The sequence below is a fragment of the Trachypithecus francoisi genome, unplaced genomic scaffold (genome assembly GCF_009764315.1).
Source record: "Trachypithecus francoisi isolate TF-2019V2 unplaced genomic scaffold, Tfra_2.0 Lachesis_group0, whole genome shotgun sequence".
NCBI lineage: Eukaryota > Metazoa > Chordata > Mammalia > Primates > Cercopithecidae > Trachypithecus > Trachypithecus francoisi.
In genome coordinates this window covers 128,022,430-128,040,831 of record NW_022681453.1, presented here as the reverse complement: position 1 = coordinate 128,040,831, position 18,402 = coordinate 128,022,430, and the positions used below count along the sequence as shown (strand labels likewise).

The window sequence follows — 18,402 nt, the reverse complement described above, 5'->3', positions numbered from 1 at the left end:
AAAGTGTTAAACATTTGCTACCATTTGTTCTGAACTTTTTCTCTTCAGTTTGTCTTGTAGATTCTACCTTACTGTAAAGATCTACTCACTGTTTTTTAGATGGGTGCTTAAATGGCCTGTGGAAAGAAAAACGTACACAGGATATCTGCTTACTTAATGAATATATTTTTGAAATTACAGAATATAGCTGAAAAACAAAAAGTTTCTCAACTTGACAGGAGCCGTTGTGGAAAAAAAAAAATCCTATAGGCTAAACAGAAAGAAACATGGTATGAATATATTTCAGGAGTTAAAAGGTTAATATTACAAATATAGCAAAAAATCTAAACAGATGTATTATGGACCCCTGACTGTGGAAAAGTCACCTACTGACACTGTATGAGGACAGACAAAATATCATTTATAAACCACTCATTGTATAAGGGCACTCATTTTAAAGAAAGGAAAGTTGAAACAATACACATCTTATATAGATAGCCCCAAAGTTTCACTCCCTAGGTTAAACATACAAATTTAAAACCTCATCTGTCTTGGGCTCTTTTCACTAAATTACTATGAACCAAACGATGAAATCCTTTTGCCAGTTCATATAGTTTTAAACTCTACAAGATTGAGTCTGGTAGTAATGCTAATCAGGGGAAATAAGGCACCTATCATAAAAAGATATTTAAGGCAAGGTTCCCAAAGTATCAAAAACTAACTCACAACTGGTAAGGCAATTATCTTGTCCAAACCCTAGATTCGAGCTGAAAGAAAATTTTAATGTTTAAAATACCGATCAATAGATCAGGTACCTTGATTGAGTTATGGCTTAGAAATCTGTAGAGATGTCCCTTCAGGAACTTTCCTAATAAACCCATTAAGAACATACCATCCTAGTCTAGAAAAATCACTTTGACTGGAAAATAACTACGATTACAAATTCATCTATTACTTTAGATTTAAGACCCACTAATGCCTTCCTACCCCTGCAATTCATTACAACACTAAATTTACATTCCTTATAAAGGAGTAAACAGAAACCTTATAAAGGAGTAAATGGAAACGTTAAAACCTTAATATTTGGCAGACTACCAAATGTAATCAGAAAGAGCGCAGCCTGAATCCGAAGTTTTAAAATGGAAGTGCAGAACCAAAAAATCCAAGATTTACACCCGAAAAGTGTAACTCTTGTATTTCAAAATTCTTCTTAGAAGAGTTTCCTGATTGTAAAACAAACTGCCTTTTTTCTTTTTTAATGACAACAAAAGAACAGCCAGCCAAAACAAAAACAAACAAACAAACAAAAAACCATACAGTACAATCCTCCTAAATAGAGGTTAGTAACTATCCTTGGCTTAACCCAACTTTTTAATGACTCCAATCTCAAGATTCCAGCCTATTAAAATTTTCATGGTAAATTCCTGTCAGGAAGGAATCACACCTCTAGTTCACATTTATTCTCTTAAGTAAGCAAAAGAAAGTATCAGACTCACATTACTGCTTCCCTCAAACTTGATCAAGTATTCTTACATAGTTTGTCACTCCAGCTTTAAGACTACTGTTTTTCTTTTTAATTCTCAGGAATCGCTGGCATGAAATTTAAACATTTTGTTTTTCTCTCTAGATTTGGCACAACAGTCAGAAGTAACTTTACATTTTTTATGCCTTCTCAAATGTGTTAAAAAAAGAAAAAAGTGCAGTTCATGGCTTAATTCCTAATGCAAACTTGTGGTAAAGTACTTACTGTATTTCTAAAGATAAACTGATTAAAATAAATCCTTCTTTATTAGAGACACTGAGCTGTTGTTAGATGGTGAAGGGTCTTTCCTCTGACTAGGTTAACTCTCCACCTGCCCCAACTACATCAGTTAAATATTACTGCTGTGGATAAATTTGATTACAAAATATACAGCCCATGAGAAAAAGATACTAATGTAATTCAAGCAAAATTCAGCACCTCGGGTTTTTCCCCCCCCCCAAGAACTGCCACAATGGATTTTATTATCACTTGTTATCCCTTGATCAATTATCAGTTTATTTATTGATTCATACTCTGGCCCCAGTCTACCTTTCCAGCCCATCAATTTGACTGATTTAACAACTCTGAAATCAGGATGCTTCTTAAAATGGATGGCATCTTGGAATAGCTGATAGACACATGTCAAATGACACGTCAGTCAGAATATAAATGTCACTCTTTAGTACTCAAACTTGGCTTGCCTGCGATTTTCTGTGGCACCTGATGGTAACCCCTTAGCATTTCACTCAGCAAACCAACAAAGAACCACTGTAGGAATGATTGTGGTTTCTTATCAGAATGTTTGTCTGTTGACACCTTCTGATAAAATCTAGAAAGCACCAGGATCAGGGCTCACAAAATGAGTAAAAATTATTGGAAGAAAATCCTGGAGACAACAAAGAAGAGCACTTTTTTTTTTTTTTTTGAGACGGAGTCTCGCTCTGTCGCCCAGGCTGGAGTGCAGTGGCCTGATCTCGGTTCACTGCAACCTCCACCTCCCAGTTCAAGCGATTCTTCTGCCTCAGCCTCCCGAGTAGCTGGAACTAGAGGCACGTGCCACCACGCCCAGCTAATTTTTTTATTTTTAGTAGAGACAGGGTTTCACCACATTAGTCAGGCTGGTCTCGAACTCCTGACCTCGTGATCCACCCACCTCGGCCCCCAAAGTGCTGGGATTACAGGTGTGAGCCACCATGCCCAGCCAGGAGAGCACTTGTAAAGTTCGCTGACAACACCAATACTCTCCATGGCACTGAGGAAGATATTTTGAGAAGAAACGCAGATATCTGAATACGAATATATTTTAATGAATTTCTTTTGCTTTAACTTCCCATTTTATGTATGGGACTGTTTGAAGGATATCTTTCAATAACTACGTAAGAATATTAAAAAACAAAGATAACCATTGCTCAGATTAATTGGCACATTTCTTCTTTCTTCATGGTACAGCGCCTCTGACAACTGATGCTGTTTTATGTATAATGAAATTGCATTGAGGCCAGGCAGGTGGCTCACACCTGTAATCCCAGCACTTTGGGAGGCTGAGGCAGGTAGATCACCTGAGGTCAGGAGTTTGAGACCAACCTGGCCAACATGGTGAAACCCCATCTCTACTAAAAGTACAAAAATTAGTTGATCTTCCACTGATTTCCCAAATCTACATATGGAAAAACAATCTATTCTGTTAATTCGAAACCCAACTTCCAACTATTCAGACATCTCCACCCATAGTTTACTGACCCCTAAAATCAACACGTCCAGTCCTGCTCTGCACCCTACACTGCATGATCCATTTAACAGGATTTTCAAAATGAAAGAGAAAACTGAACATAGCAAACAATCTTTTTTAACCAGAATTCTACGAGAGTACAGCCCAATGCAGTAAGGCATCCACTGTGTGTAATGAATTAACTTCTCTCACATACATCTAGAATGGTACTACTACCTATGTGCCATCACCGGTAGAAATGAGAAACTGTGTTTCTGTGCTTTATAGTTCAGATAAGAAACTCAGGCTGAAGGTTGGGCATGATAGCTCACACCTGTAATCCCAGCACTTTGGGAGGTCGAGGCAGGCAGATCACCTGAGGTCAGGAGTTCGAGGCCAACATGGCAAAACCCTATCTCTACTAAAAATACAAAAATTAGCTGAGCATGGTGGTACACACCTGTAGTCCCAGCTACCTGGGAGCCTGAGGCAGGAGAATCGCTTGAACCCGAGAGGCAGAGGTTTCAGTGAGCCAAGACCCCGCCACTGTACTCCAGCCTGGAGGACAGAGCAAGACTCCGTCTGAAAAAAAAAGAAACTCAAGCTGCAAAAGTCTGACTTCTTGCCTCCCAGATCTAGGTGATCATCATTATCTAGGCAACTTTAAAGTTCTCAAGGATGTCCAAGGGTCTGTAATCCCAACCCACTCAGGGGACTGAGGCGGGAAGATCACTTGAGCCTAGTAGTTCAAGGCCAGCATGGGCAACATAGGGAGACAGATCGACAGACCGGGTATCCCAAAACAACAATTTCTCTATTTGCAAAACAAAAGAGGTGAAGATTCTTAAAATGGGGTACTCCCTGACACTCAAAGATGTGCTAGGAGTACTTAAAGCTACTCCCTCCCCACAACTACCATGGTAAATCTTCCTGGAGCTTTTATGACAAGTAATTTAAAGGATTCATAATAAAGTTCTGGACTGTCTACACAGTTAACAGATTATATAAAGGGCTCCCTATCAGGACAAGGTTTAAAAAAAAAAAAAAAAGCCTCACTAAATGAAGGCACTACAATACAGTGGTTTCCCTGTAAGGTCTCAGATCCCACTACTTACTGTGTCTCAGGTATAACAAGAGAGGATCCAAGACAGTAATGTAAGGAAAATAAGATCCCTAAGTGGCCTTATTTGCCAAAAAGCAAATCCCAATGTTCCCTTCTCAAGATCTCTGTATGGTATTCCCAGAACACTCCAGACTCTTTGGAGTAATTCTTAGGAGGGTCTATCAATCTGGAATGGGATCCAGCACTCCAGGATGCTGAGTAGCATCCTCTCATCCCAATCCTAGATGTAAGGGAGATTCGGCTAAGGAGAGCAAGTACCTAACTCCCACACAAGCAAGAAAAACAACTTTCAAACAGAGATGATTAATATATGGCACTAGCATACCTGCCTATCCATATAAACATGCAAAAATATTAACGTACTATTTAAATGTAAAAATAAAACTCCAAAATAACCTAAGAAATTATATGTATAATCTGGGCACAGACTGTCTTAACCAGGACTGGAAACCCAGTCCTTAATGGAAAAAAAAAATTATGTCAAAAACTACAATTTCACTATGACCAGCAATACAAGAAAAGAAGTCAAAAGGACGGGGAGGGAGGAACAGTGTGGCTCACGCCTGTAATCCCAGAACTTTGGGAGGCCGAGGCAGGAAGATCACTTGAGTCTAGGAGTTGGAGGCCAGCCTGGGCAACATAACAAGACCCCATCTCTACAGAAAACTTTTTCAAAAAATTAGCTGGGCATAGTGGTACATGTCTGTAGTCTCAGATACTCTGGAGGCTGAGGTAGAAGGCTCGCTTGAACCTGGGACATCAAGACTGCAACAAGCCATGATCCCATCACTGCACTGCAGCCTGGGTGACACAGTATTATTTATTTTGAGATCCTATCTCAAAATTAATAATCTAAATAAATAGGTGAGAGAGGGGATACTCTTCATTAGATCAGTCTTAATATCCATAATACAAAAAGATTTCCAAAACTGACAAAAGACATCCCAACGGAAAAATGGGCAAGAAAGGCAATTCTTTTTTTTTTTTTTTTTTGAGGCGGAGTCTCACTCTGTCGCCCAGGCTGGAGTGCAGTGGCATGGCGATCTCGGCTCACTGCAAGCTCCGCCTCCCGGGTTTGTGCCATTCTCCTGCCTCAGCCTCCCAAGTAGCTGGGATTTTTTGTATTTTTAGTAGAGATGGGGTTTCACCATGTTAGCCAGGATGGAAGACAGGCAATTCTTAGAAAAACAAAATCAAATGGCAAACAAAGGCAAGTCTTAAAAGAACAAGTTCAAATGGCAAACAAACATTAAAATTCACAACCGGGATCCAGTTCCAAAGAGATACCCCTTTGCATCCAACAGACTGGCAAAAATTAAAGATCATTAAACCAATTTCTGGCAGAGATACAAAGAAAAAGAGTTGCCATTTATTATTGATAGAGAAAACAGGAAGCATCAGAAGCCTTTTTGGAAAGTAACCTTTTAACATTTACTAGTTTTTTGTTTTTTTAAAGGTTCTCTTTCACCAAGCTATCCCATTCTTTGATATCTATCCAATGGAAATGAAATAGTTATGTGGAGCAACAAAAAAAACGAAAACAAAGTATATGTCTATTAACTGGAGAATGGCTGCATTTAAGATATTCTTATGATTATATAACCTTAAAAAATAAATCATACTCCGCATGAAAATAGTTGAGATGTGGATGATCCTATTTTTATACAGTAATACTGGAAAAACCCTACATTTTAATACAGTAATAATGAAAAACCCTACATTTGTAACTGAATGCGTACCTATACACAATTCTATGAGCATGGTGAAATATATGGAACCACGTATACTTGCTACAAACAAGGGTTACCTAATATGGAGGCGGAGGTGAGAGACCCAGGTGCTGAAGAGCAACCAAGGGAAAAAAAATAAGAACACAATAGACTAAGTTTTTATATCATACTTATGTGTGTATAAAATTATACACATATATATGCAAACATATACTTTTAAGAGTCAGAATATACCTTACCTTATTGTCAGCCAACACATTTTCAATACAGCACATATGTGTATCACCACTCCCCACTTCTAATTTTTCCTTCTCTAGGGACCTCAAATCTACATTTTGTGTAATAAACTTGTAAGATGCTTACAACACCTAAAAGATCTAAGTTGTAATTTGATTCCAACAAGTACCAAACAGTCAAGGCTGCTACTATAATCAAAAAAGTCTTAACTTCAAATAATATATTTTTAAAAAGATCTACACAACTGAATCTACAAAATAAAATTATTTTAAATCACTAGATACTTGTTCCTCAAATTTAAAAAGTCTGCAAATTTACCAATTATATTATACATTAATTATTGCATCACTATGGAGCAAGTTTGTTTTTTTTTTTTATTTCCTTTTTTGAGATGGAGTTTCACTCTGTTGCCCAGGCTGGAGTGCAGTGGCACTATCTCAGGTCATTGCAACTTCCGCACACACCGCCACCCTAGGTTCAAGGGATTATCCTGCCTCAGCCTCCAGAGTAGCTGAGATTACAGGCACCAGCCACCATGCCCCACTAATTTTTGTGTTTTTAGTGGAGATGGTTTCACCATGTTGGCCAGGCTGGTCTCGAACTCCTGACCTCAAGTGATCCACCCGCCTCAGCCTCCCAAAGTGCTGGGATTACAGGCAAGAGCCACCACACCCAGCCAATTATGGAGTAAGCTCTAATAAGAAAAAAAAATTATTCAAGGCAAGCATTCAGCATTCATTAGTATTGAGCACGTAACTGTTCTGAATTTGGGGGAAAAAAAAAAAGGACAACTGAGGATGTGAAGATTTCTTTAAGAATACACAAGTGTCTACTACTACTGCTTACCTACCAGTAATGTTCTCAGCTTGTTAGGTTCACCCATTTGTATGTAACATCCAACAGTTCTCTTTGAAATGGAATGAGTTAATGGTTCCAAATGGCCACCCAAAACTATTCTGGGCCGGGTATGGTGGCTCATACTTGTAATCCTAGCATTTTGGGAGGCTGAGGCAGGCAGATCACCTGAGATCAGGAGCTCAAGGTCAGCCTAGTCAACATGGCAAATCCCCGTCTCTACTAAAAACACAAAATTAGCCAGGCCTGGTGGTACATGGCTGTAATCTCAGCTACGATAATTACTGAGGCACGAGAATGGCTTGAACCTAAGAGGCAGAGTGCCACTGCACTCCAACCTGAGCGACAGAGCTAGACTCAAAAAAAAAAAAAAATTCTGACTTTTTTTGTTGCAGAGTTTAAGTTCTATACTGTTCCCTCTATGTATGCATCAAGTTTTGTGACAGTATCTGAACTTGACCAAGATCAAAACATAACTTCTTTAAAAAAATCATTTAAGTTCAGTTTGAACCAAAATCAGAAATGATGAAGTTAGCAGTTACTAAGATTACACATCATTCAACAAATATATACCGAGTGCTTACTATGAACTAAGTACATATATCAACAAAATTTAAGATTTGAAAATAACCTGAAAAACTGTAAAAACAAAAAGGTTATACGAAAAGGGAACCAAAAACAGCCATCTATGATTAATTATATAGATTAAGAAAGGAATTCATGGCCGGGCGCGGTGGCTCAAGCCTGTAATCCCAGCACTTTGGGAGGCCGAGACGGGCGGATCACGAGGTCAGGAGATCGAGACCATCCTGGCTAACACGGTGAAACCCCGTCTCTACTAAAAATACAAAAAACTAGCCGGGCTTGGTGGCAGCGCCTGTAGTCCCAGCTACTCGGGAGGCTGAGGCAGGAGAATGGCGTGAACCCGGGAGGCGGAGCTTGCAGTGAGCTGAGGTCTGGCCACTGCACTCCAGCCTGGGTGACAGAGCGAGACTCCGTCTCAAAAAAAAAAAAGAAAGGAATTCAGGAGCCTCTGAGGCTCCTGATCCTGAAGAAATCTCAACACGAGAGAGCATCCCTTTGCCAACAATAATAAACTTCACCAGCTATTTTACTAACGGAGACCTCTGTTCATCCTCCCAAAATAGACAGCAAGAAAAACGGTGAAGATAGAGAATGGCAGACAAGTTAAATACACTGATGGCATAAACTATCTTGATTAAAAGAAGGAGGTAGTGGCTCATGCCTGTAATCCCAGCACTTTGGAAGGCTGAGGCAGGAGGATCACAAGGTCAGGAGTTTGGGACCAGCCTGGCCAATATGGTGAAACCCCATCTCTACTAAAAATACAAAAATCAGCTGTGTGTGGTGGTGGGCACCTTTAGTCCCAGCTATTCAAGGAGGCTGAGGCAGGAGAATTGCTTGAACCTGGGAGGCAGAGGTTGCAGTGAGCTGAGATCGTGCCACTGCACTCCAGTCTGGGCAACAGAGCAAGACTCCATCTCAAAATAAAATGCATGAAAAGAAATAGGTAATATTAATTGCAATATTATTTAACCTAATATACCTAAAATATTACCCAACATATAATCAATGTAAAAAATTATTGGCCCGGCACAGTAGCTCACGCCTGTAATCCCAGCACTTTGGGAGGCTGAGGCAGGTGGATCATTTGAGGTCAGGAGTTCAAAACCAGCCTGGCCAACATGGTGAAAACCCGTCTCTACTAAAAATACAAAAATTGCCTGGGCGTGGTGGCACACAGCTGTAATCGCAGCTACTCAGGAGGCTGAGGCATGAGAATCACTTGAACCTGGGAGGCGGAAGTTGCAATGACCTGAGATAGTGCCACTGCACTCCAGCCTGGGCAACAGAGCGAGACTCTGGCTCAAAAAAAAAAAACTCCTGAGGTGTTTCACATTCTTAATGCTAAGGCTTTGAAACCCAATTTGTACTTTACATTTAAAGCATATCTCAATTCGGACTAGTACATTTCAGGTCCGTGGCTGGTGGCTACCATATTAGAAAGAGCAGATTTGTCTGAAGCAAAGGCATAGCTCAAATCATTTCTCTGGGAACCTCCCAATTTATTCCTCACAATTCTCCTCAATTAGTAATAATTCAAAATTAGTAATAATGTGGTGAAACATATTTATACTTTAAAAAATACTGTATCATAATGGTTAAAGAAATTTGTTCTATGGAGTCAAACTTCATAGTCTGAATCTTGAATCAGCATCTAATTTTACAGACCTGGATTCACTTAGCCTCAGTATTCTCAAATGGTGGCATTATCTACCTCACTGTGGTTGACAGGATTAAATGGGAAATTCGGGTAAGGTACCTAGGAAGTCTGGTAAAGTAGTCCAAGTACTCAATGAAAATTAGTTACACTTGCTAAAGGTAGACGGGACTGCCATTAACAGAAACTAGCAAAGATTTCACAACTTATAAATAGGTTAAAGGAAATACAACTGCTTCACACTGCATATAAGAAAACCAAGGTGTTTACCTGGATGATCCTGCCAGTTAAAAGCTATTACAAGAATTAGGGATCAATCATGGAGTGAATGCATATTGCTCTTCCCACTACAAAAAAGTTAATTTGACAACCTTAACACCGTGATAGAGAACTTACTCAGTTACAATCCAGCAAAGTGTCTGCCCTTTTCCTCCTAATGAAAATGTAAGCTCCCTATCCTAAAACTTACTCTGAAAACTCCCTAATGCTGGCCAGACTTGGTGTTCATGCCTGTAATCCCAGCACTCTGGGAAGCCCAGACGGGAGTATTGCTTGAGACCAGGAATTTGAGACCAGCCTGATCAAAATAGCAAGACCCCATCTCTACTAAAAAATAAAAATTAAAAAACCAACCTCACAGAGTCCTTGGGAGAAGAAAACCAGGAAATATAGAAGCTTAATACATAATCTAGTAAAGAACAGGCTCTCATCTTAAACTATTATCTTACAGAAGGCACACAAATACCTGACATAGAAAATACACAGGTACATAAAAGTAAAAATATGGAAAATTTCTGGAATTATTTAAAGCCAGGAACTTGACAATATATCTCGAGATAGATAAGATGTGCTTTTCTGCTTTCATATTTTTCGTAATTATGTGTTGCTCTTTTAATACAAAATACAAAACTTTACAAGAAAAATATGCATTTAAATTGCCTTTTTTTTTTTTTGGAGACAGAGTCTCACTCTGTCACCTAGGCTGGAGTGCAATGGCGTGCTCTCAGCTCACTGCAACCTCTGCCGCCCAGGTTCAATCGATTCTCCCGCCTCAGTCTCCCAAGTAGCTAGGACTACAGGTGTGTGCCACCACACACGGCTAATTTTTGTATTTTTTTTTTAGCAGAAACGGGGTTTCTCTATGTTAGTCAGGCTGGTCTCGAACTCCTGACCTCGTGATCCACCCGCCTCGGTCCCACAAAGTCCTCAGATTACAGGCGTGAGTCACTGGCCTAAGTTGACTTTTTAATAACTGTGATCATCTTCAGCAAGATAGAGTAGAAAATCCCAGCCTTCCTTCCCCTGCACGTTTTGCAACTATCTGTGAATGAAAATAAAAGTTGTTGTGATCATTTATTTTGACTTTCAGTTAAATCTTCATTCCTTAGCATTTTAATGAAAATTATCTTCTGACCGGGCGCGGTGGCTCAAGCCTGTAATCCCAGCACTTTGGGAGGCCGAGACGGGCGGATCACGAGGTCAGGAGATCAAGACCATCCTGGCTAACACTGTGAAACCCCGTCTCTACTAAAAAATACAAAAAAACTAGCCGGGCGAGGTGGCGGGCACCTGTAGTCCCAGCTACTCGGGAGGCTGAGGCAGGAGAATGGCGTAAACCCGGGAGGCGGAGCTTGCAGTGAGCTGAGATCCAGCCACTGCACTCCAGCCCGGGCGACAGAGCGAGACTCCGTCTCAAAAAAAAAAAAGAAAATTATCTTCTTACATATGCAAAACAACCATTTTGAAGTATCTGGAACTATGTATTTTTAAATTAACAGGGTGCCCTAATATTAAGACAATTATAGTTTTTTCAATTACAAATCTCCACAATGAAACCAACTAACAAGATTCTGTACTAACCTTGAAAAGTCAGTATACTCTCTGAACACAACTTCTTTACTATAATTCTATTGGTCATCACCATTATTAATATACCTACTGTATAATTTAGATTACATGTGAATTTCAATTAATATTAAATCAAGCTAAATAGGGAATTACAGACATATTATAGTACTTTGAGATTTGTTTTGTAGTCAGTTATAGTTAAAGCAGACGGAGCTCTAAAAGTAATTTACTCTGGCCAGGCGCGGTGGCTCACGCCTGTATTCCCAGCACCTTGGGAGGCCGAGGTGGACGGATCACAAGGTCAGGAGATTGAGACCATCCTGGCCAACATGGTGAAACCCCATCTCTACTAAAAATACAAAAAATTAGTTGGGCGTGGTGGCGCATGCCTGTAATACCAGCTACTTAGGAGGCTGAGGCAGGAGAATCACTTTAATCAGTGAGTCAGAGGTTGCAGCAAGCCTAGATTGAGCCACTGCACTCCAACCTGGTGACAGAGCAAGACACTGTCTCAAGAAAAAAAAAAAAAAAGAACTCTACCTTCTGTAGAAAGTGATTGAATTCTTAAGAGATTACAGGTTCCCTTGGAACACCATGGAAATTTTCCTATGAGCCAGAAACTGAGTGACTTACTTTCAACTTCTATTTAAAATTATACTCAGGGTCGAGCGCGGTGGCTCACACATGTAATCCCAGCACTTCGGGAGGCCAAGGAGGGCGGATCACTTGAGGTCAGGAGTTTGGGGCCAGCCTGGCCAACATAGAAAAACCCCGTCTCTACTGAAATTACAAAAATTAGCCATCCGTGGTAGCGCATGCCGGTAGTCCCAGCTACTCGGGAGGCTGAGGCAGGAGAATCACTTGAACCTGGGAGGTGGAGGTTGCAGTGAGCCGAGATCGTACCACTCCACTCCCACCTGGGCAAAAGAGGAAGATTCTGTCTCAAAAAATAAAAATAAAATAAAATTATACTCAGCCCAAGGTCATACAAATTGCAATGCTATTACAAAGATTAATATATATTTATATACAACAGTTAAAAAGCACTTTAATGATGCAAATGAGTCGGAGGTTTCTTTGGGGTAATGGAATGTTCTGAAGGAAGACTGTGGTGGTGGTTACATAACTCTGTAAATACACTGTCATTCAACTGTACACTTAAAAAAGGTTAGTTTTATAGAATATACATTCTACCTCAATAAAACTTTATTTTTCAAGACACCTGAAATGTCCGGTAGTATAAAACCTAAGACGCTACTCTAGGTATGAGAAGTACAAAAGTACAAAAGCTATAATGTTATTTTATATAACAGCATAGCCCACCATCAAATGCTTAATTAACATCTTCCCATTCCCTCTCATCCCCACAGATTTATAGGGCTGCGAACATGCACAAATCAAGTTTTTAATCTCTTTAACTATAGAGCCACTGTTAAATGCAGAACAATGTATTTAGCATGCCATCATTTGTGTACATACTATTTTTTAAAGGCTACCCTAATTTTAGGTAAAATATTCAGATCTTCAGCGTTTCATTGGTTCCCATTAATTTGTGAAATGAAGTTTCAGTTCTACTAGAAAAACTTTAATCAAAGTCTACAGAGCACTGCCTCAAGGTATAACTGACTTTGAAACTCATCAATGGCAATTCACGCTTATAGCCAAATGTGTGTCTTCTGCCTATATGGGGGTAAGAGGAGGGGAAAAGAGGGAAATTCAAATCACCTGTACATTGAAAAACACCACAAAAAAACAAATACACAAAATGTTAACAGCTCTCATCTCAAGGCAACTTCTAGTTTTTGCTGAGTTCCAAAATTCCCTCAGTGACCATGCATTATCTTCTAAATTGGAAAAAAACTAATTAAAATTAAATTGCTTCTATGCTAAATGGAAGCCGGACTCAAAACACTACACAATATATTGTATAATTCTACATATGTAGTGTTCTGAATAAGGAAAACTATGGGGACAGAAAACACTCTAGAAGCTGGGGTTGAGGAATGGTTGACTGAAAAGGGCATGACGGAAATTTGGGGGCTATGAATCTTGATAAATGCTGACACCACCACAGTTAAGGTGACAGTTAATCTTGATAACTGTCAGCATTTATCAAGATTCATAACCATACACCAAAAAAGGTTTATTTTACTGTATGTAAATTAACCTCAACTTTTACATTCTAATGATTAAAAAGCAATAAATTTCTGTGCAATAAGCCAATGTTTCTCAAATCAGCAGTTTAATAGGATAAAAAAATACTGGGGATCACCGAACTACTTCAAGGCCCTCACGTTAGAGATATTTGTTCAGGGGTCCATTGTTAGATTATGATAAGGTGAAGTACAGACCTAGAATTCTCATCTGTTTACTTCAAATCCAGGACTCTTTTCCACTTCTCCATTCTCTTTCTTCCAGAGTTCTGAAGATCAGAGTTTCCACAAAGTGCATGTGCAAGTGGATTATGGCTGGACATAAAATTCCAAATGTTCAAGCGTACATGATTTCAGTGCACACACATGTGGCTAGTGTCCTTTCCAACCTTTGCCAAAGTACCAACTCACTTTGTGAGGCAAAATGAGTAATGGAGTCAAAGTCTAAGTAGAAACAAGCAGTAGACTGTAGAGTACGTATAGAGATCAATAATAAATACTTCAGAGTTCCAAAATGGGGACATTTGATTCATTGTGAATTGACTGGAAAAAAAAAATACCGTGAGAAACCAAAGACTGCAAACAATCTTTACTAAAACAAATTACCTTCACCTTATTAAAAAAAGGAAAAAAAGTCTTGTATAGCAGGCTATTGACAAATATACTTTGCTAAAGATAGTTATCTACCACATGCATGATGCAGAACCATGAATTAAAGCAAAATAATCACTTTATTTTTTCCAATGTGCAAGAAAACATGCATACCTCCCTTACACCAGAACTATATAGCCAAAGAGTGAGAATCTAAAACTTTTAGAGAAAGGGGTGGGGGGTGATGTAAAACGACTTATCTACACTTGCTAGGAAAAACATGGTTAAGTCTTGTCTTTGCGCCGTCTTACCCAGCGAACTGTATCTTCAGTCGTCCAGGGAAAGCAACCACCAGGTTTCAATAACAACAAAAGTCAATTAAATATGTACTCAAATTTCACCTAGGTCATTGGTCTGACATCAAGTCTTAAACCAAGAACGTTAATGTAACTACTGACGCATTAACACAACGTCTCATTTCTAACAGGCACTGCTCCTACTTTAAGTTTACCACCTAAGGAGATTTAAACTTGCAAAAAGCTTAGGGGGATCCTTTATACGCTGTGATTCCCCATTATGCTAGTACCACGTGACAGTTAAACCAAATCCACAGAGCTAATCAGTAAACTAAGAAAGGAAAAACAAAACCCTGAAAATAGAAAACCATGGCCAAATAAAATAAAAACCCAAAGGATAAAAGGTACGCTGAAATGAAAACCTGTGAGGATTCATTTTGCATACGCACAATACTCATGTATTAGAAGAAGGCCCTTCGTAAAAATAGCCAAGACACTCAAACATTTGAGATGCTGGCTTAGTGAGATTGACTGACAGACAACAGCTGGGGAGGTTCTGTATTGATCTTGTAACAGCCTGACATATTTCGGGAAAATAAGGAGAAAAGAATGCCATAGCAGCAAAAAATAAACTATTAGGATTTCATTTTCAGATATGTGAACGCTGAATGCCCCACCAAATTCCTCTACTCTATTCCTCTTACGTTTTTCAGCCCCGATTCCATAGTAATGCATGCCCTTCCTCCCCAAGCAAACAAACAAAAAAACCTCGTGGGGGAAAAACAAAACAATACCTCCCTCCAAAAACAGGGGCAGTGATATAAAGAAATTAGTCACCTCTCCACCTATCTCCCTGATCCATTTCGCATTTTAAATCTTACTTTAAAGCACACAACTCTCCTTTTCTTCCGTAATAGAGGGGCTAAGGCGCCGCCCAATTTCCCAGGCCGCAAAAATATTCCAACCCGCCACAATTCAAGGTTTTCTGCTTTTCTGTCTTCGATCCTAAGCCTCAATCCGGTACCCTCATTCTCCTCAGGCACTAAAGATTTGTTGGCCCAAAACTCAAACACAAGGGTGAATTCCAAAGATTCCGCGATACACCCGCCCCAGGTGGTGGGGAGGGGTCGGAGGAGCGGGCTGAGGAGCTCCCGCCCGGCCCGGTTCGAGGGGCGGGGGAGCGGGTGTGACCACACAATCCCACCGCCTCCTTTCACGACTCCTCCACCTCCCAGAGCTCCGGCCTGCTACGAGGGAGCTCCCGCCGCCCAGCAGCCACTCAGCTGCTTCCCACCGGCCCGCCAAGAACCGTACTAGCAACCAAGAAGGTTCATAACTAGGAAAATGCAAGAGGCGTCCGACGTGTTGTTTCAAAACATAACGGAGCCCCGGCCCCCGAGACCGTTAAACCGCGGGTGGAGGGGGGAGAAGCAAGGAATTCAGCGGCCTCAAGCTTTGGCCTGGCCTCCTTTCCAACCCAAACCTCATTTCCTGGGACCACTAACCCTCCCTCAAACGCGCTCCAGCCCCCAGAACACTAGACAAAGTGGCAAAACCGTCAGTACCTTGTAGAAAGCCCCGTTGGAGCCGCGAACCTCCACCGTCAGCTCCGCCATGTTGGAACCGCAAAGGCCGCTGGGAAGAGATTCTAGAAACTTTCCAACCAGAGGGGAGGAGGGGGGAGGGGCGAGAAGGAGGCGGGGAAAGGGGAGGGGAAAACAGGGCGGGGATTTGGATCCCCCGCCCCTCACCCCTGGGGTCTCAACGTGCCGCCCCGACTCTCCAGGTGGGATCGCTGCGCATCCTGCATCACTGGCCTTGAGCTCCGCCCGCCGCCGTCTACGTCGGATTTGCTTCCCGACACAATCGCCCGACCTTTGTTGACCCGCCCCTAGGTCCCCGCCCCACAGTGCCGGCTGTTAGCACCGCGGCGGCCGGGTAGTTCCTCCAGCTGCCACTGCCCAGGCACAGCCTGTCCGGCACATCGGCATTCCCCAGCGCTCCGGCATCCTGACCTTAAACTTCTGGAAGTGCTGGCTGCCCTGGAATGGCTTTCTCACCCACTTTTTGGGCTCCAGTTGCCCTGGGGAAGAGGGACGCCTACAAAATAGACATACTATTGTGCCCCAAGTTATTTAGCCCCGCTCTTTTTTTAAAAAAAGTTGGGCCTTCTCTTGACTCAAATTCCACAGTTCCACATCCACTCAATTTGGTCTAGCCCTCTCCCCACCTGTTACCACTTTAGCTATTTAAAAGCCAAACTGAGGCCGGGCGCGGTGGCTGAAGCCTGTAATCCCAGCACTTTGGGAGGCCGAGACGGGCGGATCACGAGGTCAGAAGATCGAGACCATCCTGGCTAACCCGGTGAAACCCCGTCTCTACTAAAAATACAAAAAATTAGCCGGGCGAGGTGGCGGGCGCCTGTAGTCCCAGCTACTCGGGAGGCTGAGGCAGGAGAATGGCCTAAACCCGGGAGGCGGAGCTTGCAGTGAGCTGAGATCTGGCCACAGCACTCCAGCCTGGGTGACAGAGCGAGACTCCGTCTCAAAAAAAAAAAGCCAAACTGAGTATTTTCAGTGCAAGTCAACTGTGTTCACACCCTAGAACAGAGTTTAGGTGAATTCGCCTTATTAAAAGTAGTCAGACAAACAATAGAGCAGGAGACCAAGTTTTCCTCTGCTAAATGTATGCAAAGTTCCACAAATAGGATCAAAGCAGAACCATCTCCAGTTTTGTAAGCATAACAAATACTTTGGGTATGGATTTTAACAACTTAATACTGAAGCTTCTTCCCTAAGCAAGGGCTTTGGAAATAGTACTATAAGTGCTCCTAGTTATACTTACATTATTACCATTTTCGCAAAAAAAGTTAGGAAAGAATACTTTGCTAACATTCTGTACTTCCCATGAAATGCCCACTGACCCAGTTTTTCAGATTCTAAAAAAAAAAAAAAATGTACATAACATTTTATGAGAACGTCTGCATCTCTGAAGATTCTGGGGGAAAATGAGGGCTGTGAAAGTGCTCGCTGTTGTCATGTACAGGATATTCTCTTTATTTATTTCTTTATTTAGAGACAGGGTCTCGCTCTGTTACCAAGATGCAGGGCAGTGGCGTGATGAATGTTGCAGCCTGGACTTCCCAGGCTCAGGTGATTCTCCCACGTCAGCCTCCCAAGTAGCTGGGACTACAATATTTATTGATTTGATTTGATTTGATTTATTATGTTTTTTTAGACAGAGTCTCACTCTATCGCCCAGGCTGGAGTGCAGTGGTGTGATCTTGGCTCATTGCAACCTCTGCCCCCTGGGTTCAAGTGATTCTCCTGCCTCAACCTCCTGAATAGTTGGGATTACAGGTGCGCACCACCACGCCCAGCTAATTTTTGTGTGTTTTTAGTAGAAACGGGATTTCACCATGCTGGCCAGGCTGGTCTCAAACTCCTGACCTCGTGATCTACCCGCCTCTGGATTACAGGCATGAGCTGCCGTGCCCAACCTATTTATTAACTCCCAGCCTTTTTTTTTTTTCCTTTTTTTTTAAGACGGGATCTCTATCGCCAAGGCTGAAGTGCAGTGACACAATCATAGCTCACTGTAACCCTGAACTCTTGGCCATCCCACACTGGGCTGGGATGTTCTTTTTAAAGTGTTGATCACAATGAGAAAAATGTAAACAAACTAAATGCCCATCAATGAGTAATAGCCACCATTTATTAAGGGCGTCTTATGCTAACACTTTATATTGTATCTCATTATGATCCTTCAGAATTATAATGTCCTATTTACTTTTTTAAAACATTTTCTTTAGATATAATTCTCCCATTTATAGTATACAATTCAGTAGTTTTTAGTATATTCACAGATTTGTGCAACCATCACCACAGTCAATTTTAGAACATTTTCATCACTGCAAAAATAACCCCATACCTGTTAGCAATCACTCTAGATGTAACCCCAACTCCCCAGGCACTAGGAAATCACTAACTGTTTTCTACCTGTATAGATTTGCCTAGTCTAGATATTTAATATAAATGAAATTGCAGAGTATGTGGTGTTTTATGACTGGCTTTTTTTTTTTTTTTTTTTTTGAGACAGAGTCTTGCTCTGTTGCCCAA

At 41.1% G+C, this 18,402-nt stretch overlaps 1 protein-coding gene across 8 annotated transcripts in view; it reads right to left on the bottom strand.

Moving 5' to 3' along the window:
- FXR1 (FMR1 autosomal homolog 1) overlaps positions 1-16,157 on the bottom strand; it is a 67,397-nt gene extending 51,240 nt beyond the window's left edge. For 6 of the 8 annotated variants that reach the window (XM_033211785.1, XM_033211786.1, XM_033211790.1 and 3 more), the window contains exon 1: positions 15,850-16,157. In XM_033211785.1, the coding sequence (XP_033067676.1) occupies positions 15,850-15,900 (51 nt within the window). In that variant the 5' untranslated portion in view covers positions 15,901-16,157. Of the gene's footprint in view, positions 1-13,595; positions 13,934-15,849 lie in introns of those variants that run through there. The other 2 variants (XM_033211792.1, XM_033211789.1) reach the window with 2 other exon arrangements.
- Positions 16,158-18,402: the final 2,245 nt, after the last annotated feature.